General features: G+C 41.8%; 2 protein-coding genes across 3 annotated transcripts in view; one reads left to right on the top strand and one right to left on the bottom strand.

Annotated features, from left to right (window-relative positions):
• The window catches only part of CYSTM1 (cysteine rich transmembrane module containing 1), a 45169-nt gene that overhangs the window by 11310 nt on the left and 9615 nt on the right, over nucleotides 1-24244 (top strand). Inside the window, exons 2-3 of one of the 2 annotated variants that reach the window (XM_020799407.3) lie at nucleotides 7291-7396; nucleotides 8532-8785. In XM_020799407.3, coding sequence (XP_020655066.1) covers nucleotides 8551-8785 — 235 coding nt within the window. In that variant the 5' untranslated portion in view covers nucleotides 7291-7396; nucleotides 8532-8550. The remainder of the gene's footprint in view (nucleotides 1-7290; nucleotides 7397-8531; nucleotides 8786-24244) is intronic. The other variant, XM_020799408.3, reaches the window with a different exon arrangement.
• On the bottom strand, nucleotides 521-6230 carry LOC144588937 (uncharacterized). The gene is made up of 2 exons (XM_078392520.1): nucleotides 5970-6230; nucleotides 521-5935 (listed from the first exon to the last, which is right to left on the bottom strand). The coding sequence occupies exon 2, from the start codon at nucleotides 5247-5249 to the stop codon at nucleotides 762-764; it is 4488 nt and encodes a 1495-aa protein (XP_078248646.1). The 5' UTR covers nucleotides 5250-5935; nucleotides 5970-6230; the 3' UTR covers nucleotides 521-761.

Below are 24244 nucleotides of genomic sequence, written 5' to 3'. Positions count from 1 at the left end.
ATTCTAAGGACTCCCCCTCCAGCACAGCCCCAAGGTAGCGTCTCCAAATTCTGTTCTTTTGCATCACTCCTTGTAATAGTTTTCTCTAAGCCTGGCTGAGTTTTCCAGCTGATGAATGCAGCAAATGCTATTGGAAGAAGGTACCACACCTGAGAGCTGCCTACATCCTTCTTTTAACCTCTGCATTATGACTCCGTTGTTTACAGCTTATTAGGTAGTTCCCTTGTAACTGGGCCTCCTGCAGGGCTACCAGACAGCTGGAAACAACACAGTCCTTTTCCCTCTCTGAAGAGGGAAGAGACTCAAATTCCCTGGTGCAACTTGAGAGTGGGAAGGTGCCTACAAGGCAATAAAGTGAGTGAATTTGAGTAAATTTCCTTTCCCTCTCTGTGTAGTTGCACACTCAGAATCTCCGTATGCAATCAGTGAAAAGAGAAAGGGTAAAGTGAGTTTATAGTTGTTGTGACATATCCCAGTAGGTCTGGGTTTGTCACCTCCCCTCTTTATAAGTTGTTTTGTAGGGGGAAAGCTAACGTGCTTTTCACCAAAAAAACAACCTGAATAAAACACACAACAACAGTTATACATACCATACTTACTTATACTTACATTCTAAGTTAAACATTTACCATTTAGGCATTTAAACATTTACCATATACCTTACATCAATTTACCTTTATTCATACAAACCAATTCAAAACCAGGTACATTTAACTTTTTGTCATCATTATATACACATAGTCCATGTTCTTTCGCCGTCTTCAATCTTCAGGTCTTCTTGATAAGGCATCAGCAACACAGTTCACTGACCCTCTGACCACTTTCACTTCAAAGTCATAGTCCTGTAGGTTTAAAGCCCACCTCATAAGTTTGCTATTGTGGGTTTTCATTGTCTTTAACCATTGCAGTGGTGAATGGTCAGTGCACAGAACAAAATGTCTTCCCCAGATGTAAGGCTTGGCCTTCTGGATCGCGTAGACTATGGCCAAACACTCCTTCTCCACGGTTGCCAAATGTCTCTCACCTTTTTGAAGTTTCCTACTCAGGTAGGACACTGGATGCTGGTCACCATTCTCATCCTCCTGGCACAGAACTGCTCCTACCCCGCTGTTAGACGCATCGGTGTAGATGATGAACTCCCGGTCGAAGTCTGGAGCACGCAGGACAGGATAGTTGATTAACGCCTCCTTCAACATCTGGAACGCCGCCTCACAGTCGCTGGTCCACGGGATGCGGTCATCAGCCTTCTTCCTCGTCAGATCGGTCAGCGGAGCCGCAATCTCGCTAAACCTCGGGATGAACTTTCTGTAGTAGCCCACCAACCCAAGAAATGATTTGACTTTTTTCTTGGTGTTGGGTCTAGGCCAATCACGAACTGCTTCTATTTTGGCCTCTAGGGGTTTTATCACTCCTCCCCCTACCATGTGACCCAAGTATTTTATTTCGGGGCTACCCAGCTGACACTTGCTGGCCTTTACTGTTAGCCCTGCTGCACTTAACCTCTGCAGCACTAACTCCAGGTGTATCAGGTGATCTTCCCAGGTATTACTGAAGATCCCTATGTCGTCAATGTAGGCCACTGTAAAGTCACTGAGCCCTGCCAAGGTCTGGTCCATCAGCCTTTGGAATGTGGCTGGTGCATTTCTGAGACCAAAGCTCAGGACTCGAAACTCATAGAGACCAAAAGGGCTGCAAAAGGCAGTCTTTTCTTGATCCCTGGGATCAATTCTTAATTGCCAATATCCCTTTACCAGGTCCAATGATGAGATGAACCGACAACCCCCTATGGTTTCAATCAGGTTGTCTAGCCTGGGCATTGGGTAGGCATCAGGAGTGGTTACACGGTTTAATTTCCTGTAATCGACACAAAACCTAATGCTCCCATCAGGCTTGTCCACAAGGACTATCGGAGAGGACCAAGGACTAGAAGAGGGGACGATTATGTTCTCCCTAAGCATCTCGTCCAGCTCCTTCCGCACCTTGTCCCTATAGGGTCCCGTTACTCGGTATGGGGATACTGCCTGCGGGGGTGCATCCCCTGTGTGGATCCGATGCATCACTCCCTTCACTATCCCCGGCTTGTTGGAAAACACCTGTTGGTATTTACTAAGCAGCATTTTTAGTTCTTGCTGCTGGTCTTGGGTGAGTGCAGGACTGATCTTTACCTCCTCTGGGTTGTATTTTACTTCCCCTCTACCCTCCCAGAAGGGTAATTCCGCTTCCTCACTCTCAGCTGCTTTTATCGCGAATAAAACCCTCTGTTCCCCTCGGTAGTAGGGTTTTAGGGCATTCACATGAACCACCCTCCTTGCTTGGTTCTCCTCCTGCTCTATTAGGTAGTTCAGGTCTGACATCTTGGAGATGACCCTATATGGTCCTGCCCATTTGAGCTGCAGTTTATTCTCTCTGCAGGGCCTAAGCCAAAGCACTTCCTCCCCTGGGTCAAAGTGCCTCTCTCTAGCTTTGTGGTCATACCATGTTTTCTGTCTGACCTTCTGAGCTTGCAGGTTCTCTGCTGCCAGCTCTAGATTTCTCCTTAGGTCATTCATCAAGGTGTCTATGTAAGTCACAACGTCTTGTGGGTCATCCTGGGTGATCTGCTCCCAATTTTGTTTGATCAAATCAAGGGGCCCTTTCACCCTTCTCCCAAATAAAAGTTCAAATGGACTGAACCCGGTGCTGGCTTGTGGCACTGATCGATAAGCAAACAAAAGGGATTGCAGCTTCTGGTCCCAATTGTTTGGATTCTCTGCCAAGTAAGCCCTAATCATGCGCATTAGAGTCCCATTGAACTTCTCAGTTAACCCATTACTTTCAGGATGATAGGCAGTGGTTTCCTTGTGCTTAATTCCACAGATTTGCCATAAGCGTTTCATGAGCTTTGATGTGAACGATGCGCCCAAATCTGTGATTATCTCTGAGGCAAATCCCATCCTGGACATATACCCCACCAAAGCATCGGCCACTGTGTTAGTTTCAATATTAGTCAAGGGTATGGCTTCAGGATACCTTGTGGCATGGTCCACAATTGTTAGAATGAACCTGTTCCCCCTCTTTGTGGCCTTGGGCAAAGGTCCCACAATATCCACCCCTATGCATTTGAACGGAGTGTCAATCACAGGCAAAGGGCACAACTTTGCTTTGGTCCTGTCGCGGTTATTCCCCTGCCTTTGACACACATCACATTGTTTACAGAACTCCCTGATCTGCTTCCCTATGTCAGGCCAGTAGAAATTCTGTGTGATTCTCTGCTGTGTTTTGTTCACCCCTAAGTGTGCAGCAAACATGTCAGAGTGCCCCCTTTGTAAGATCATGGGGCGATACTTTTCAGGTACCACCAGCTGACTTCTGATCCCATCTCCCCCTTTTGAGATATTCCTCAGGGTTTCTCTATATAAAATCCCCTTTTTCTCCAGAAATCTCACTGGGGTTTCAGGTGTTAGCTGGGCGTCAGTCACCTGTTCAAAACACTTTTGGAGAGTGGCGTCTGCCTTTTGCTCCTGTCCAAATCTGCTGTCTGTGGTTAAGGTTTCCACCACAGCTTCTGAACTCCCCTCTGCTTCCGTCTCTGGCTCATCATTACCCCCCTGAACTGTCCCTGTGGTGACTTGTGAGCGTGTAATCACTAGCACCCGTTTCACATGTTCAGCCAGGTCATTTCCCACGAGCACGGCTGCTGGCAGAGTCGATGAAATCGCTAGCCGCCAATCTCCCTTCCAGCCTTGAAAGTTGACAGGTACCTCTGCTACTGGCAGAGAGATTACCTGCCCCTCAATCCCTGCCACCTTTATGCTCTCATTTGGGATTATAAACTCCCTAGGAATAATATCGGGATGGCACAGGGTTACCTGGGAACACGTGTCCCGCAGCCCCCTATACTGACGGTCAAGTATTCCTACGTCCACCCCGGCTGTCTCAAACAATTGAGAATCTGTTTTCACCAGCAAGCAGCGCTTTACCTCCACCAGAGGACCATTTTCCTCAGCCTGATCAGCAGAGGTAGCTGTTCCAGACTGAGTAGCCATGGCAACAGGCTCCCTCTGTGACACTGAGCCTTGCTCTTTCTGGACACAGAACACAGCTTTTGGCTTGGTCCCACTAGAATTCTGAGGCACCATTCCTTTTAGCTGCTTTAATTTCTCACACTCTGAGATTAGATGACCCTTTCCCTGACAGAAATAACATTTTCTGGTGTATTTTGATTCTCTCTCATCTTGTTTTGGTTTTCCCTCCAAAATCTGAGGTCTTAGTTTCATGTCTGAGGGCTTCCCTTCACCATGGGCCCCTCCCCCTTGCTGGCTTTTCCCTGGTCCCTGAGAGTACTTGCTGTAGGTTTCTTTGGGTTTACCTACAGATTTCCCCTCACCCAAGGGCTTTCTTATTTGGGAAATAAAATCTGCAATCTCAGCGGCTGCTGCCACAGATTTCGGTTTCCTTTCCCTCACCTGGAATTTCAATTCCCCATGCAGGACTGAATAGAACTGTTCCAGTGCTATCAAGTCTTTAAGCTGCTCATAGGTCTCTGTCCCTTCCTGCGATAGCCATTTCTCGAGCAGCCTCACCAATTGGGCCCCCACTTGGGTAAAAGTCTGTTCTGGTTTCTTGGTGAGGGACCTGAATCTTTGTCTCAGCTGCTCTGCATTTATCCCATGTCTGGCAAACACCAGTTTTTTAAACTCTGCAAAATCTTTCATCAGTTCCTCAGGCATCTCGGCATAAACCTCAGCCAGGCTACCACTGATTAAAGATCGCATGATGGTCATCTTCTCAGTTTCCCTCACTGAGAAGTCCACAAACGCTCTTTCCACTAAGGAAAAGAACACCTCAGGACAATCTCCCTTGTGGTACACAGGGAATTTCTTCAGGTCAGCCTTAGACAATTGGCCTCCCTCAGAATCCCTATTGTTATTATTGTTCTGGTTCATCATTTCCAGTTTTCTTAACTCATACGCCATCCTTTCTTTTTCCAGAGCAATTTTCTCTCTCTCTAATCTTTCTTCTCTTTCCAATCTCTCTATTTCAAATTGCCGCTGTTTCTCTCTTTCCCTTTCTTCTCTTTCCCTTTCCTCCATTTCAAATTGCCTCATCCTCAGTTCATGCTGTTGGGCTATGAGCAATTTTCTAAGTTCTGGGTTCTGCTCTCCTGTGCTGTCACCCTGCACTGAGCCAAATTCATCCTCAGAACCTTGGTCAATCTGGGGGTCTTTCACTTCACTCATGTCTGCTACTGGGCTTCGAGTCAAGGGCATAATCCCCCCTCAGAACAGGCTGCTTTAAAAAGTCAAGCCTCAAAATAAAACGACCACTTTTTTCCTTTTTGCCTCAGAACCAGCTCTCCCTAGAGATTGCTGCTGTTCTTCAGCACTAACTTGCAACAGTATCGAGTCAGAGCCTACCCCCCTCTGCTGGGCCTCTCAGCTGGCAAGCTAGATCACTGTTACTACGCAGTTTTGCCTCAGCTTTTTCCCGCCAAAACTAGGCTGCCTCAGAGCACCTTAATCTAAGTCTCCCCAGTTGGCACGTTCTTCTACTAGCGCACCTCCCCGTGAGGTACACCTAGAAGATTACCTACGCGCCTCAGACTGTCCCTGACTAGACCCCCCTTGCTCTGGGCACACTTGCCAAGGCTTTGCTGGACCACTGGACAACTGGACCAGTCGTATCCCACACGCTGGACACCAATCAATGTGACAAACCCAGACCTACTGGGATCTGCCACACATTAACTAAGCTGCCACCAACCATTCCCTGTAAGAAGTCACACAGACCAGGGATGGATTTTTAAACAATAAAAGAATAAGGTTTATTTACATACAACACACAGGGATAATAAAATGATTAGGTGAATAAATAAAGTAACGTGGCTTACTCTCACTCATACAAGCATACAGTTTGGTTCACCCAGAACCCTTAACTTGAAGCACAGACCCTGAACCTATCAGTTCTGGCTAACCAACAGACACCTGAACCTATCAGGTTGGTACTCTGACACACAGAAGTACCCTGTCTGACACACAGACTCCCACAACAGCTCCTTCTTCCCAGCTGCTGCTTCGTCACATCCCAATGTCTCACAGCATCTCAGCATCTCTCTCTCACCACACAGGCATCACATATATATACAGTACAGCCCCTCCTCCTGATGTCCCGCCTTCCACTCCCCATAGGATGGAACTTTCCCTCCAAACCCATGACAGACAGGTAACATCAGTGCTGTATGTAACAGTTGTCTCCCCCAAACCCAGGTCTTTTTGCTAGTGGATGATAAAAGGATGTATTGTCTCAACAGTTCACAAGTAAAAGGGAAGAGGGGGCTTTAATGTCAAATGAGAAATGAATTTTATCCATCAGCATCTAGCTATGAGAGAGAGAGAAATTAGACCACAGTACCAGTTTTCTCTCCATGTCTAAATATAAAATAAAATTGGTATAAAGCACTGTATCAAGTAATACCTTATACATTCTCAGGAATAGTAATGGTATTTGCTGGAGGTGTTTAGAAGGTGGTGCTGATTTTCTCCATATCTGGAGGGAACGCCTAAGAATTTTCTTTGGAAGAAGATTCTATATGTTATTGTTTAAATCATACAGTGATCTTTGGGGTTTTTTTTTATCCAGTAGTCATTTACCCTAGATAATTCAAAGAGAGCATTGAAAGAAAACATCAAATGGAACCAAACCAGAAGTGAGGCCTTTCCAAAAAGGAAATTGTGGTTAAATTATGAAGACAAGTAGAATGAAATAAAATCCATCAGTTCCTTAAGATGTAGACAGAATACCTTGCAATATGAGAGCAAACCACATCCTTGGCCATCTACCACATTTATGAAAACACAAAATATATTGCTAGCAGGTTGTATTGCTGTAACACTAGGATCCCTTTATTTTACAATTAACTTCCCTATCCCCATCCTAATATTTTAGATCTTAATTTACATTGTTGAAGAGAAACAGTTTTATACAAAAAAGCACAGATGTATCTTTTCTCTCTCTCCAGAAAGAAAGCTTTAAGAAAATGATGTACCACACTCACAACTTCCATCAAAGCAATAGATAGCCAAGGATGCAGTTTGTGTTCTCAAGGTCTCTTGTCTGTATCTTAAAGGGACAAGTCATGATATATTTCCAAAATATTCAGATTTTGAAGCAAGATTTTATTGTATTGTTATTGCCAAACCATTTTTTCATTTGGAAAAACACCCTCTATGTGATCATTTTAATTTAACTGTATTATAGATCAAAGATTGCATCATGGAATAGGGATTTGAACTTCTAATTCTCTTATTACAGGACAGTGGCTACAATCCAATTGAATATTTCCACCGCTGTAATAGCTGCAAATCAACAAATCTTCAACTGAATCCCTACTTGCAAGCTTAATTCGGCACACAGCTAGGTACATAATCGGGGGGGCGGCTTGTTAATCAGTGGCTATTTGCCACTCTAAGTTACATGATTACACGTATGCCAGCATAAATACTCAGTTGGATTCTGGCCAATATATTCTTATAATCTGTTTTTAAAATGTTTCATAAGTAAGGTCCAAAATTCTTTGATTGGAGCTTCTTCAGTTTTATGAGGTTCCACAGGCTTACCTTAAACCATATGCAGGGGTCTCAAACTGTGGCCCTCCAGATGTTCTTGGACTTCAACTCCCAGAAATCCTGGCCAGCAGAGGTGGTGCTGAAGGCTTCTGGGAGCTGTAGGCTAAGAACATCTGGAGGGCCACAGTTTGAGACCCCTGATATAGATGGTTTAAGGTAAGTTTCCAGTTTCCTCTAGCATTCTGTCCAGTAGATACCATCAGAAAGTGCTGCAGTTCTCATACTGGGGTTGTGTGTCCAGAGATACATGCTTGTATAGTAGTATATGGAAATAAAGAATTACCAAAGCTGATTAGCCCTGTTTTCCATCCAACTCTGATGGAAGTTGTTACTGAATTGTTTTTTCTCCCAGTTTCTTAACACTGTTGGAAGTTCTCCTGTTAAAAATATCCAGGATTGTTTGTACAGTAATATTTTCCTTGAGTGATGTTGACTCTTATAGAATGGTAACACTAGCCGTTGCTCTTCTGCAACCTTCTGTAAAGAAAGAAAGCTTTTACCTCTCTCTTCCTCTGAATGTGCACATTTTCAAACAGTAGAATTCTCAGTGAATAGAGAATTGTTGGAGATGGAGGTGTATTTAGATTATAGCAAGGACAATTAAATCAAGAATTTCTGAGTAGTGATTTAAATCAACTTCAAACTGACTATATTTTTTGTAGAGATTATAGTTATTATTTTCAATTTTGCTTCTCTAGACTTTAACACACACACACATTTTATGCAAATCTATTTCTGTCTTCTTTTTGGTGCAGTTGCATTTTCCCTGTTTTGGTAATGTTTGCTTTTAGCTCTGGCTGAGGGCAGTAATAAGCATTCTGCATATGGAAGATGATATACAGTAGTAACAATTAATAATGCATGTTCCTGATGTATGGATAAATCAAAACAAACAAACCAAAGTAAAATCCATCTCTGTATCTTTAGGAAACGCTTGGCATCCTACATGAACCACGAACATCCTCCGCCGTATCCTGGCCCGGGCCCAACTGCCCCATATCCACCATATACCCAGCAGCCAGTCGGACCACCGGGTCCTGGCCCGTATCCTGGCTACCCAGTAGGGCCTGCAGGGCCATATGCACCAACCGAACCAGGCTACCAGGGCTATCCAGCGTACGGATGGCAGAATGCACCTCCGCCTCCAGGACCAGTCTATGCAGATGGACCTAAGAATACAGGTAATGTCTAGTGCATGCATGAAAGAGTGATTGCTTTGTGATTGAACATTTCCCTTTTTGAACAGGAACATGATTTCAGATAAAGGAACCTGGCAGCAACTTGAAAGGGTGCTTCTTCCTATTCCTACAGCTTTACCCGAACTTCATGGGTCTTTTGAAATATGGATTCCCATCTCTTGGGTTTTCACATTCAGCCTGTTCTTACTACCCTTGGAGACACGAGGGGGATGGCAGCTTTCTAATCACAGGAACTTGCTAGGCCCCAGTAATTAAGTTCCAGATTCCACTTGTATACTGCTTGTGTTTACCATCTCTCAGAGTGGTATTTGTTTGTTCCTTTTTAGTATTTGCATACGTATGGTTTTAGCTTTACTATTGTCTTTTAACGATGTAAGCTGCCTCTTTATTGTTCTTAGCCTTAAATATTGTCTTTTAATTATGTAAGCCACCATTATATACTCATTTTTTTTCAGCTTTAAATATTGTCTTCCAAGGATGTAAGCTGCCTTGTGTCCTTTTTAAGGAGAAAGGTGGGGTAAAATATTTTAAATAAATAATTTATATAAATTCTTTTACAATAGGTAATTTAGTCACCCATTTTAATGGGCCTCATCTGTTACTCTGGCAGGCAGTCTCTTGATCTCAGAATCATAGAAAAGTGAAGTTGGAAGGTGCTTATGAGGCAATCAAGTCCAGTGCCCTGCTCAGTGCAAGAATGCCATCAAAGCATATCTGCCAGGTGATTATCTAAGTTTTTCTTGAATGTCTCCAGTGTTAGAGCACTCACAAACTCCCAAGGTAACTGGTTTCACTGTCGTACTGCTCTAACATTTAGGAAGTTTTTTTGATAGTCATCTGAAATCTGGCTTCCTTTAACTTGAGCCCATTCTTGTGTGTCCTGCACTCTGGGATGATCGAGAACAGATCTTGCTCCTCCTCTGTATGACAGCCTTTCAAATATTTGAAAAGTGATATCATATCACCCCTCAGCTTTCTTTTTTCAAGGCTAAACATGCCCAGTTCTTTCAGCCTTTCCTCATAAGGCTTGATTTCCAGCTCCCTGATCATCCTTGTTGCCCTTCTATGAACTTGTTCCAATTTGTCAGCATCCTTCTTGAAGTGTGGTGTCCAGAACTGGACACAGTATTCAAGGTGAGGCCTAACCAGTGCTGAATAGAGGGGGACTAGTACCTTTTGGGATTTGGAGACTATGCTTCTGTTAAAGCAGCCTAAAAGAGCATTTGAATTTTTTGTAGCCACATCACACTGTTTGCTCATATTTAACTTGTGATCTACAACAATTCCAAGATCCTTCTCACATGTTGTTTTGCTGAGCCAGGTATCCCCCATCTTGTAATTGTGCAGTTGGTTTCATTTTCTGAGGTTCAGTACTTTGCACTTATCCCTATTGAATTTCATTCTGCTGTTTTCAGGCCAGTGCTCCATCTTATCAAGGTCGTTTTGAATTTTGTTTCTGTCTTCTCAGGTATTAGCTATTCCACCCAATTTTGTATCATCTGCATATTTGACAAGCATTCCCTGCAGCCCCTCATCCAAGTCATTAATACAAATATTGAAGAGCACCGGGCCCAGGATTGAGCCTTGTGGTACCCCACTTGTTGCCTCCTCCCAGTTAGAGAAGGACCTATTAATCATCGCCCTCTGAGTACATTTTTATAGCCATTGTGTATCCACCTGACACTTGATCTATGCAGCCCACATCTAGTGAGCTTGCTAATCAGGATATCATGGAGCATTTCATCAAAAGCTTTGCTGAAGTCAAGCTATACTATGTCTACAGCATTCCCTCTGTCTATCAGGGAGGTTACCTGATAAAAAAACAAGATCAAATTAGTTTGGCAGGATTTGTTCCTAACAAATCCATGTTTGCTTCTAGTTATTACTGCATTGTTTTCTAGCTGCTTGCACAATGACCGCTTTATGATCTGTCCAGAATTTTGCCTGGGATTGATGTCAGGCTTACTGGCTTGTAGTTCCCAGGTTCCTCTTTTTTTGCCCTGTTTGAAGATAGGGACAGCATTGGCCTTCCTCCAGTCCTCTGGCACCCTCACCTGTTTCCCATGATTTCAAGAAAATAAAGGATATTATTCTGAGTTCTGAGAGTTCTTCAGCGAGTTTTTTCAGTACTCTTGGATGCAGTTCATCCAACGCTGGAGATATGAACTTGTTCAAGGTGGTAAGGTATTCCTTGACTATTTGTTTATCTATCTCCAGCTGCAATCCTGCCCCCCCCCCCAAATTGCACTTCCAATTTGTTTGGAAGTTCATAGTCTGCCTTATGGGAAAAGATTGAACTAAAATAGGAATTGAGCACCTCTGCCTTTTCTTAGTCCGCTGTTATCATTTTTCCATCTCCATTGCGGAGCTCTGCCACTATGTCTTTTGTTTGTCTTTTGCTACTCACATACCTGAAGAATGTTTTTTATTGCTTTTAGTGTCTCTTGCTCATTCTCAGCTTTTGCCCTCCTAATGCAATCCCTGCATTTCCTTGCTACTTGACTGTACTCATCCTTGGTGGCCTGGCCTTCTTTCTTTCCACTCCTTTATTTTGTTTGTTTGTTTTTTGTTTGTTTTTAGGTCCTCCCTGAGCTTTTTGAGAAGCTACACTGGCCTTTTTTGCCACCTCCCACCTTTTTTTCTTGTTGGAATTGTTTGTAGTTCTGCCTTTAGAATTTCTTCTTTAAGAAGCTCACAACCTTCTTGGACTCCTTTTCTTGTTAGGATCTCCTGCCATGGGACCTTACTTATCCTTGTTCTGAGATTATTAAAATTGGCTTTTTAAAAATCCATCAGAAGTGTGCAGCTACACTCTGCTTTTGTTTTCTTTGAACTCTAGAAGGACATGGTCACTCTCGCCTAGAGTTCCCCTTACTGCCACTTCCCCCACAGGTAATCTCTGTTGGTCAGAATCAAGTCAAGGAAAGCAAATCCTCTAGTTTATTTCTCCACTTTTTGTAGGAGAAAATTATCAGCCACACAAGTCAGGAATTTCTTGGAAGGGCCATACTTGGCAGAATTTGCTTCCCAACATATATCTGGATAATTGAAATCCCCCATCACTACTACATTGTGTCTGTCTGAAAATCCTGCAATTTCTTTTTCAAAAGTTTCATCCGCTTCCTCTTTTTGGGCGGTCAGTAGTTGACTCCCAACTACCAAGTTCCTCTTGCTTATTTATTATTTTATTTGTTTATTTATTTGACTTCTGTACCGCCCATCTGGCTACCAAGGCCACTCTGGATGGTTTATATATCATACTTGATGGTGACAAAAACTGATGATTCAAAAAGGTTTGAATTGCCAGATAGCTGCTTCAACTAAAAATGTTGACTTTGTTTTTTAATTCTTTTATATTAAGTCTCTTGTATATACATGTCAGTTCTTAACAGTGATGGCTGAAATCCTGTTACTGTTGTTGTAACATAAAGCTATACTGTGGAAGTTTGTAGCTGTTATGCAAATGCTGCCTGCATTGCACAGTTTTATTGTGCAACTCATAGTGTGACTGTTGTGCAACATGCCTGTGGAATTCCTTTGTGAGTATGACTTCTTCCTCAATGCTGTTTTCACTACCATTTGTACAACGCTGAGTTATGCAGGTCTAGCTACACAGCAGGATTTCAGCCAGTGTGTGTCAGAATATCTAAATCATTTAGAGCAGGGGTCTCAAACATGCGGCCCGGGGGCCATTTGCGGGCCCCCATATGATAGTTTGTGGCCCTCGCCTTGCCTGTCCCCCCAAAGCACCCACACATCCTCTGCTGTCAAGAGTAAAAAAAAAGCCTTGCCTCGCTCGCCGGCTCTCTCCCACCTCTTGCACCCTCCATCCAGAACTGCACCTGTCTGTCGGCTAAGGAAACTCCTGGGCGGCTTCCTCGGGCTCTTGCTCCGCTTGGCGGAAAATCTGATGTGGCCCAGCCTCACCCAGACTCTGCCTCTAGTGGCCCCCAGGTAAATTGAGTTTAAAACCCCTGATTTAGAGTCTACTGAAACCCTGGGCTGTACTCCATTTTTAGCAGCATGTTGTCATCCTGTTTACTGAGAGGGAGGAACAGGAAAAGATGAAAAGTTCACTTTTGGGAAGCAAAGGCCAAATAGGGTGTTGGTGTTTCTGCAAAGTTAACTGACTGATGACCTTCAGCATAAAAGGGCTTCTGTCAGGTCCACCTCCGAGTAGTGCATCTGAAAAAGCAGAGCTTAAAAAATATTTTTGGGCTACAACTTTCAGTATCCTTCAGTCAACATGGCCATGTTCAAGAAAAAGAAAAAAAGAAGCTGCCTGAGTCCCGTAACTAGCAGAAGGAAGTGCTGGTGAGAAGGAGAAGTGGATTAGATCAGTGGTTCTTAACCTCGGGTTACTCTGGTGTTTTTGGACTGCAACTCCCAGAAGCCTTCACCACCAGCTGTGCTGGCCGGGGTTTCTGGGAGTTGCAGTTCAAAAACACCTGAGCAACCCAAGGTTAAGAACCACTGGATTAGATAATCTAATTCTGTTTTCCTGCCCTTTGCTCATCTTCCAGTAAATAGAGAGGGAGAGCCTTTGCTCAAGACAAAGCTTCCATTCCCTAGTACCAAGGAAGTTCTCAGTTCTAGCAAGGTGGTATTAAATGTTAGAAATCAGAAGCAGGGAAAGAACTGGTGTCAGAAGTACCCAATGAGAATCGCTCAATGATGGGAAGCTGGGGACATTGTGGTTGTTCTTATAACTTTTGAAGTGTATTAAAAATAAAAAGTAAGATGCATCACAGTTCTCCTTAAAGGATGGATAACTTTCTTGAGCTGTTTAAAGAACTGAGCAACAAATAGTAAGAATTATTTTTTGGGGGCGGGGATAAAATCCCAAGAGCGGATCTTTTTCTTCTTCTAGTTCTGCTTTGCTAGCTCTGCTTTTCTTCTTCTAGTTCTGCTTTGTGTTGACTAAGGCTCTGTCCCCTGTCCAGCAACAGCATTGCTAGGAATTGGAAAGAAGTGAGCCTTGAAGCAGCAGCAACCTTGACAGGAGGACAGGGTGGGCAGGTCCACTGCAGGTTTCTTGCTTGTGGTCCAAACATTCTGGAGGTTTACCTCCAGAATACAGAAATTTTAAGGAGTGGTGTGTTACTCTTTTGTAGCAAAAACAGTGAAGACTCTTGCAGCATGTTTTGGCATAAGCTTTCATGGCCTATAGCCCACCTCCTCAGTGCAAAATAATAAACATTCCAGAGTATCAGAGATCAGTAATGGAGAAGAGCTCTGGACAGACATGTCTCAATAATTATACATTTTAATAATCCAGTAATTTGTTCTAGGGGTAGTGGTTCTCTAGACCAGTGGTTCTTAACCTTCGTTACTCGGATGCTTTTGAACTGCAACTCCCAGAAACCCCAGTCAGGACAGCTGGTGGTGAAGGCTTCTGGGAGTTGCAGTCCAAAACTCCTGAGTAACCCAAGGTTAAGAACCAGTGCTCTAGACAAGGGGCATTAGAATGGAGATTGGGCTGCAACTGTGCAAGCACTGGCATTTGTCCTGATGGTTCACTCCCTGAACTGACCATGATACATGTTTAGACTGGTAGTTAAGGAAGGAATCCTAGAAAAGTAGTTTATTGTGATTAGGTTTGTCTGAAAGCTTTGAAAGGCAGGAAAGTGGGGAATAGGATTTTGTGATCAAAAACAGTCCCCAACACAGCGACTATGAAACCTCTCCTCCTACAACTGAATACAGTGGTGTCTCAACTTACGAACTTAATCCATTCCGGAAGATGGATGTAACTCGAAATGGTCATAAGTCGAAGCACCATTTCCCATTGAAATGAACTGAAATGCAATTAATCCATTTCGGCTGAAGGAAAAAATCACACACAAACACACACACAAAATCACTGCAAGACCCATCGGAAATGTGATTAATCCCTTCTGGCCGAGGGTGGGGGGGAATAAAAGCAAGCAGAGTATGCAAGACACATCGGAAATGGGGAAAAAGCAAAGCAAAAAGCAAGTGGAACATACAAGACACATCGGAAATGGGGGGAAAGCAAAGCAAAAAGCAAGCGGAACATGCAAGACACATCGGACATGGGGGGAAAGTAAAGCAAAAAGCAAGCAGGGCATGCAAGACACATTGGAAATGGGGAAAAAGCAAAGCACCAACAAACAAACAAACCCCCAAGACCCATCTGAAATGGGAGGGGAACTCCAAAAAGGAAGCAACCCCTTAAGACCCATCAGAAATGGGGGGGACTCCAAAAAGCAAGCAACCCCCCAAGACCCATCACAGCATAGAAACATAACCCCCCCAGCCCAAAACAACACTGCAAAACCCACCCAGAACAGTTTTTAAAAGGCAGAAAGCAGCACCTTTACCTTACCAGGCAGTCTGAAACCACCTCTGATCGCACACTCTCTAACTGCTGGGGTGAAAGTGCTACAAAGAAGAGCCTCTTTGCCTACCAGAAGTTAGCAATTTGCATTTCCTGCCTTTTTCCCCTGCCTTTTTCTTCTTGTAAGCAAAATTTTGCAGCCGGAGTTGGTCATAACTGGAAATGGTCATAAGTCGGGATGTTCGTAAGTCGAGGCACCACTGTATATGAAAATTAGGGGATCTGTATCTAAGTTCATGCTGTTTGCATAACTTGAGTAATGTTTCCCTGAAGGAAACAAGCTGCATGACAGTGGAACCTCTTGGACTGTATCGACAGTCCCCTCAGCTAAAGAGGTTTTGCATAGAAGGAAATTGTATCCCTCCTGTCTGGACTTCCTTGTGGCCCCAATGTTTCTCTATTAGCAGATATGAAAAGAAACCTGTACATGTGACTGGAAGACAAAGTAGCAGACACAAGCCATATTGTGGCATTTCATAAGGCAGAGTTGTTAAAAATGTATCCCAACTAGCCGACTAGTGGTCATGCTTGTAGCCATGACACTTGCACCCCACGAGAATGTGTGTATCAAATTAACTTGCAGGTGGCTCAGAAATGGACCAGAAATAACAAACTGCAGTTTTAGCCCCTGAAGAATTGTTGATGTCAATTCTGCCGGTTGAACTGATCCCAAAATAACTTCCTCCTTGAGTCCTAACATGCCTTTGATTTTGGCACAACCCTCCATTTGCTTGACTCCACAGCCTTGAATTTGCAAGAGCTAAGCAGGGCTGTTAATGATAGGACATTTTGCAGGTCCCTTATTCAGAGGGTCACTCTGTGCGATTTGATGGCACATAAGCTCAACACTATTGGTCTGCTGCTTCTGTTCGTCTGTTGCATTTCTTGCTCAACAATTCCACAGTGCAGATAGCCCTTTCGGGGGGGGGGGAGGGATTCTTGTCCTTGATCTTCTGCTGTTCTCTCTGCACAATGTTTCTGTGAAAGCTATCAGATCCCAAGGTTTTCAGTACCTCCCGCAAGCTGATGATGCCCAGAGATTCCTCTCTAACCACAGTGTCAATTGGCGGTCTAATATAACTGCTTAGGATTTCTCATTGTTGTGTCAAGGTCAGCAAGGTTATGTTACATATCTTTCATTTTTATTCCCTATATTGATAGCATCAATCTGTGAACCAGGCATGAAGGTTTCATCTTTGGTTCTTTTCTTGAATTTCCTCCCCATATTCAATTAGTTACCATTCATGTTCCCCAGTACATTACGGCTAATGCACAGACAACCCTCTGCCTGCTCCTTCATCATCTTTATCGGTGTCCCAACTTTCAATCCTCAACTGCCTGATGGTGTCTACTCTCTTAGTCATTTGTAATCATTTCATGGAATGCTTTCCTTGATCACGTATGTGTACAATTCACTGACTCCCCTATTTAAGATTCTTTAGAAAACTCATCTTTTCAGGAAGACTTTTGCTTAACCTTTAGTTGCACAACCAAAGTGCACAATGTTTCTCTCTTTTTTTCTTTCCACTCTGTTCTCTGCTGTCAAAATCAAGCCTGGAAACATTTGTGGGGAAGAGATATATTTATATCCCCTTCCGACAAATTCCTATTAGGTTAGTACGGTGTATTCTATGGCATTGAACTAAAAATAACCTTCATTCTAAATATGTGTCTGGAGACGGATCTTCCTCAACAAGATCTGAAGCTGCTATGAAAATTCAGGAAATGCTAGTACTTTACACCTCTCAGAACAGGTCTACACAGTGTGCTGAGTGCAAAATTATGGAGAATTTTCAGGGGCTGGCTAGCTTGCTAGGCTTGTCAGTAGCCAGCTCCCACTTCATCTCATATTGCATGTTCCATTTCTATTTCGAGCTTCAGAGCCCTAGGCTGTAGACACTGATCTCTCCTTCCTCTAGCTGGTCCTTAAAACCGGGAGAATGAGAACCACATTACTCTGTTCTTGCAATGGCTGCATGTTGCCTACAGGCTATTCATAGTCTCTGTTCTGGAGAAAAGTAGATGGATAGCCCAGAGGAGGCTGTTCTATAAAGATCAGGTATGCTGGTCAGTCGCCATGTATGTGTTAACTCCCTGATGACATTCATTGCTGATTTCAAAGATAGAGTGATCTCATATCAATCAGTATACAAAGCACTAATGTCACTTATTGTCATTCCCAACTTCTTGGTAGATCCAGTTCACAGATTCTTCTTTCGAGCAGGAAACATATACATCTGAACCAGCCTTAAGGAGGGAGAGGCTCAGGTAAAGCACTCAGAGAAAAGAGACAGAACAGTTCTTGTTGTGAACATCAAATCATGTAGTACCTTGTGCAACACTAAAGAAAACAGTAGACTTTGTTCCCTATTCCTGTGTTTGTCCCCTGCTCTGTTGTTTATTGCTGTTTCTCCATGTGTAGAGAAAATCCAGATTCAAGCTCCTCTGGCTGCTTATGATTTGTTATAGAAAACAGAAGCAGGAAAACCATTCCTGTGTTTGATGAAGGAAGAAATGTTTTAGACAGGCCTTTTCCCAACTTAAAGGCTGCTGTACCTTTCTAATAATGCAAATAAAAAAAATCTTTTTAAAAAGAATGAAAGAAGGTATGCTCAACCCACAGTAACCTGAAGACCTGCTTTCACTAGCCATGGAAGGGACTGAAGGCTGTCTGGAATAAAGTACTGTAAGTTAGTTAGTTAGTTAGTTAGTTAGTTAGTTAGTTAGTTAGTTAGTTAGTTAGTTAGTTAGTTAGTTAGTTAGTTAGTTAGTTAGTTAGTTAGTTAGTTAGTTAGTTAGTTAGTTTTATAGGTTGTCTTTCGATAAGAGGGACCCAAGGCAGCTCATAACATTACAGTAAGAAAGTTAGAATTAAAAATATAAGTGAAACATTAAAAAACAGTTAAACTATGGACTCATTAAAATACAATTGAATAATTACAAACAGGTAAACATTAAAAACTATCGTAACTTTTAAAAGGCATTCAGACTAAGTTTTCAGACTAAGAGGCAAACAAATTACTGGATCTGTGTAAGAGATCTAACAATGCACAGGTTCTAAATCTGGGCATCCAGGTGACATGTCAGAGTTGCCACCCTATCCTGGCCATGGAAGGATCATTGAATGCAGGTGGTGCTCATATGTATATAAAAACCTTAATGCTGATGATCTTACTCAGTTTAACTGAGCCTAGCGCTCTTTCAGAAATATTACTCCGTTTTTTATATGTGGGGAGAATCTCTGACAGGCTATAGTAAGCTTTTTAAAAACACCAAATAATTCATTTCAGTTTAAGAAATAATTTCACAAAATACATCAACACTTTATGCAAGATATGGTTTAATTATTATTTGAATAAATTCAGATTCTGAAGGGGTGTGAAGCAAGAATGCCTGTTTTCTCTTCATCTCTGTACTCAGGATATCTTTCAGCAACAAGTGAGAATGTCCATTATCTCAGGAACAACTGATAAACACATATTATATATAGATTATACAGGTATTCCAATAAGAAATTAATTACTATGATAAATCCCCATTCCTGTTATAGAAACATCAGTTCTTTTAGAATTCAATGTAGTCACAGATTATAAAGGGAGCAGAAGGATTTTGGAACAGTTCATTATTAAAATCTCCTCATTGACTTGAAGGAGTGATAACAATTTGTTTTAAATTAAGTGTCTTTTAAAATTAAGAGTCTCATCTATATAGAAAAACAGTGGCATGACTGAGCCAAGTTTTGGATGTTGCGGAGAGTGAAACATGCACATAGGTCAACAACAACAACAACAATACTTGGTTTCTTTAATACAAGGGAAAATTGAGTTTGTGTCATGGCACTCCCTTTTGTTATCAATAGGAATTGAGCAACATTTCCTCTAAATTTCTGCCAGCACTGGGGTGGTGGTTATCCTTTGCACACAGTGTTCTGGTCGCAACTTGAACCAAATGGGTGGCAGCGCTACAGAGCCACAGCCTGTACGGTTTAGAGGGAAAGTTGGAATTGAGTCATGTAGTGAAAATGTATTCATATTGATAGGCAAAAAGGCACTGATCACTCAGTTATATTATTGTTTGTTTACCTATGTAAACTTTTGGCTTTTTTAAAAAAAGTTATTTTTAGCTTTATTGTAGTATAGTAATATATTTTTCTCATGAACTAAGGTTTCTGAATGTGAGGATAAGGGCTCGCTCATACGTGAGAAAATAATCCCAGTTATCTTTCCATACCTTTGTTGTACTTATACATTTTTCAGTGGTCACGTGGTATATATATTGTTGGGAGCATTCACATTCTTTTTAACCATAAAGATTTATTTATTTCCATTTTAACTGGCTACACTGCTCTTTAATTTTGTATTGGTTCATTTTTTCTACTGTTTCTTAGAGCAAACAGCCTCCCCATTGTTACATACAGCACTGATGTTACCTGTCTGTCATGGGTTTGGAGGGAAAGTTCCATCCTATGGGGAGTGGAAGGCGGGACATCAGGAGGAGGGGCTGTACTGTATATATATGTGGAGTTTGTGTGAAGAGCTGAGAAGGAGAAGCTGGAGAAAAAGCTGAGAGAAGAAGCTTGAGTGGGAGTCTGTGTGTCAGACAGGGTACTACTGTGTGTCAGTCAGTACCAACCTGATAGGTTCAGGTGTCTGTATGGTTAGCCAGAACTGATAGGTTCAGGGTCTGTGCTTCAAGTTAAGTGTTCTGTGTGAACCAAACTGTGTGTATGTATGATTGAGACTAAGCCACGTTACTGTATCTTATTCACCTGATCATTTTATTTTCCCTGTGTGTTGTTTTAAATAAACCTTATTCTTTTATTTGTTGAAAATCCATCCCTGGTCTGTGTGACTTCTTATAGGGAATGGTTGGTGGCAGCTGAGTGAAACTGTGGCATATCCCAGTAGGTCTGGGTTTGTCACACCCATGTCCATTTTTTAAAGTCACCAAAGTTGATAGATCGATGAAGCGTTGCCTTCTCTCCACCCTCTTCTTTTCCCTTCTCTTCTTTACTCACTTTCCCTGCATATCTCTCTTTCAGTTCTTGGCTTTCATTTTTCTTTTCCCTTTTGAATAGCGTAGGGAGGAGGAAGCGGGTTTTGAAAGACTTTCAAAGTATTGTGAAGTAAGGTAAAGGTTCCTCTTTACAATTTGTCCAGTCGTGTCCGAATTTATGGAGTGGTGCTCATCTCCGTTTCCAATCCATAGAGCTAACGTTTGTCTGAAGACAATCTTCTGTGGTCACGTGGCCAGCACGACTAGATACAAAATGCTGTTACCTTCCCACCGTGGTGGTATCTATTTATCTACTCGTATTTTGCATGCTTTCGAACCGCTAGTTTGGCGGCAGCTGGGACAAGCGACGGGGGGTCACTCTGTCATGTGGATTTGATCTTACGACTGTAGGTCTTCTGACTTTGTAGCACAGAGGCTTCTGCGGTTTAACCCGCAGCGCCACCATGTCCCTTTGTATTGTGAAGAGCAGGCTTTAAAAAATGCAACACTCCTTTCTTTACAATTCAAAACAGAAAACCTCAAGCCCTCTTTTACCTGCAAGGGATGAGTGGATGTCTGTCACCATCTCAGCAATGTATTCATGTTGTTGTTGTTGTTGTTGTTGTTGTTGTTGTTGTTGTTGTTGTTGTTGTTGTGATGATGGTGGCAGCACCACTGTCAGCAGCTGCTAAAAGCAATTTAGTGATATCCCTTAAAAAAAATTAAGGGCACAAGCTCAAGGGCCATGAAATAGCCACCGCACCCAGAAACCCAACCCTTGGGCAAAGGAAACAAATTGACAGCAATGTTCACACATTTATTTATTTATTTATTTATTTATTTATTTATTTATTTATTTATTTATTTATTTATTTATTTATTTATTTATTTTATATCTCGCCTATCTGGTCGGGTCAGGACCACTCTAGGCGGCTAGAAATGATAAAGAATGAAGCAATTCATCATTGGTGCAATTACAAACAACCCTCCTGGCAAGGGGGAAATAAACAGATAGTTTTAAAAAGTAACACATTCACATAGTAAAATTGCTAAATGTCACAAATTGTCCTGGAGGTAGGATGGAATGTACTTGTACTTCAGAAAGCTTGATGGTTGTTAAAATCAAAGTTTAAAACCAATCCTAGAAAAAAAGAACTACTGCACTTTTATTTGTCAGACACCTTTTGAAAAAGCTGTACACATAACTTGTACAAGATCTTGCAAGTTCTGTGTCATGTTTTATGACTGGAAATGCAAAGATCAATTCAGAGTTATTGTTTTTCCCTTAAACAAACAGGAAATAGAACCTTTTGATAAATCTCTATATAAAGTACTATGTAACTCTTCTGCTCTACTTAAACTATGAAATCGTATGAAAATAATTTTCTTGATTTTTAATAACTTTAAGGAATTGTAGGAAGTTGCTGAAATGATCAAGTTGTCAAATAGTATCAGAGTAAGAGAAAATGGGCAATGAACACTATGTTCTGTGAAATAGTGTTTTATGCATACATTATTAGAATAAAAATATGAAGACTACATATTCATATTTTCTTTTTTTCTTTTTACTATGATATAAGTTATTTTATAGTGTTGCTATATAAATTTTTTTTGAAACTAAGTACAAATCTAAGCAGACTTTCTAGGTAGAATTTGGGTATACAGTAGTACCTTGGTTTACGAAATTAATCTGTCATCCAGGATGTTACGTAATGCAGAAATTACGTAAACTGGAACGCAGATTGCCATAGCAACCGGGGCAGCACTAGAAACCTCCAGGCATGATGCATCCTTTTCATACAGCAGGAAACAACCTGTAAAAACCGTAAACCGAGGCATTATTTCTTACAGATTTCAGCTCATAAACCAAGCCATACGTAAACCAAGATATGCCTGTAATTTGAATCTGAGTTTCGTTTTAAGCAAAACGAGTGAATGATTCATTTAGTGGGAAGCTTTAAATGAAAATAGAACTGTTCATTTTGCAGTTGAGATGAGTACTCATTGATCCAGTGTTGTCACCAAAACCCATCCCCCCACTCAAAAACCCTGAAACTTAATCCAGATAAAATGGAGGTGGCTGGATGGTCTGTCCAGTGGAAGTGATTATTCTCTACTAGACAGAGTTGCATTCTGGCTGGAGGAACAGGTGCCACATTACCCATCTCTGTCAACGGAGATATGTGATGCTTCACTGGCATGGAATGCCATTTATCACCTTAGGCTAGTGCATCAACCTTAGTTGTACTGGGAGAGAGAGAGACAGGCTGGCCACAGTGATTGTTGGTGTGATATTATCCAGATTAATCTCCTAGAAAGTGGTCTGCATGGATCTGCCCTGAAGGCACTTGTGAAACAACTATGAGTTCACAATATAGCAACAAGATTACTAGATGAGTCCGAGTATTGTGACCATATTGTGATCATGTTTAAGCCACTGCTTATACTAGTTACATTGTACATTTCCACACCCATTTCAACACTAACTGGTCTGGATTTTTGAAGGTTAGGACCAGGGTACTTGAAGGGCCATCTTGCTCTATGTGTGACTACATTTGTTGTTGTTTAGTCGTTAAGTCATGTCTGACTCTTCGTGACCCCATGGACCAGAGTGCGCCAGGCCCTCCTGTCTTCCACTGCCTCTACACAATATATTAAGTGAAAGGCCTTTTGTGGGTATCCCTACCTCTTGTGTAAACCACCCAGAGTGGCTTAGGTTGCCAGATAGGCAGCATAGAAATTAAATACAAATGTATGTACATACCCTCTAAAGCAGAACAAAAGGTTTCTAGGAAGACAGTCTTCTCTTAATGGTGTCCAAGATATGGAATGTTGCCTGCCTGGTGCCTACTTTATTATTCTTTTGGCCCCATTCAAAAATATTTCTGCGTTTCTGGCCTTTCAATCCTGCTGGCTAACTTTTAATGTTGCATTTTAGATTTTGTTGCCTTTTACGTTTTGTTTTATGATTGATGGCTTTGCATTATTTCTGTTTTAATTGTGTGGGTTTTTTTTTAACATTTCCTTCTTACGATTCTGGAAAATCATATTGAAAGATGATACAGAAATGATCTCTGGTTACTAATTAAGCTCCAGAAGTTTTATAGCTTCTTACTGCAGTAAAGTCCTTGATCTCAAAGACTTGGGTGTGGTTGCCCACTGCCCAGGTTGATATTGATGCCCTTCATTGTGTGATATAATTGAATCATACTGTACTGTCAGCCAAACTATAGCTAAGACCCATGAGATTATCTTGACTATGGCCATTTTACTGTATGTTATTTATTTCAAATATTTATATCTCTTTCATTATCTAAATTAAATAGTAGTTCACATTAAGTATGAAACACACACACACACCCCTCTTGAGGAAGAGCCCCAAAAGCTACTATTTTCTGTTCACTAAAGGAGGAAAGGGCCCTAGGCCTTATTTTGCCTGGAAGTGTTAGATTTGAAAAGGCCTACAATTCTGAGCATTCTTTCCTAAGGGTTCCCTACCACAGAATGAAAACTAGTACTATATAGGCTGGTACATAGAGCTGATGGCCATTTTTAATAAGACTGTTTCCCCCATAAAAGTGAGTAGTCGGCTTTGTTCCAGCTCTAAGAGGGTATTGTTTTGATAATCTGTATGATTTTAAATGATCCATCTTCCTATATGCATCTCACTAATGCCCAGTAATCCAGAGCAAAACATCTTAACAGGTTTTTTTCCAAGGTTAATCAGTAACTAATTATCTGGGCAGGCAGGAACCAAATGTGCACAATTTAAGATAAAATTCTGTGTAGTCAGAGAAAGGTGACATGTTTCATTTGCAATAAAGCCTGGGCATACTCTTTCCATTGTACTGACTGGTACTTGATGTCAGCATTAACGCCCACAGGAGATAAAGCAGTGTGTTGGATAACAAGCTTCCAAGGTGGTGGTAGCCCAGATCCAGAGGATGCTTTCCTGAAAGATCTTAAGTGGTTGTCTTCTAAAGAACAGATGCTGGGGAATCTTCAGTTTTCTAAGTTCCTTTCTTCAAGAATACTTTCTGCTGTCCAGAGATTTTGGGGAAGTTCATAGAATCTGTTTCCAGAAT

This window comes from Pogona vitticeps, chromosome 4 (genome assembly GCF_051106095.1).
Source record: "Pogona vitticeps strain Pit_001003342236 chromosome 4, PviZW2.1, whole genome shotgun sequence".
NCBI classification, from domain to species: domain Eukaryota; kingdom Metazoa; phylum Chordata; class Lepidosauria; order Squamata; family Agamidae; genus Pogona; species Pogona vitticeps.
The sequence above is the reverse complement of the archived record's forward strand: the minus strand, read 5'-3'. Positions and strand labels throughout refer to the sequence as shown.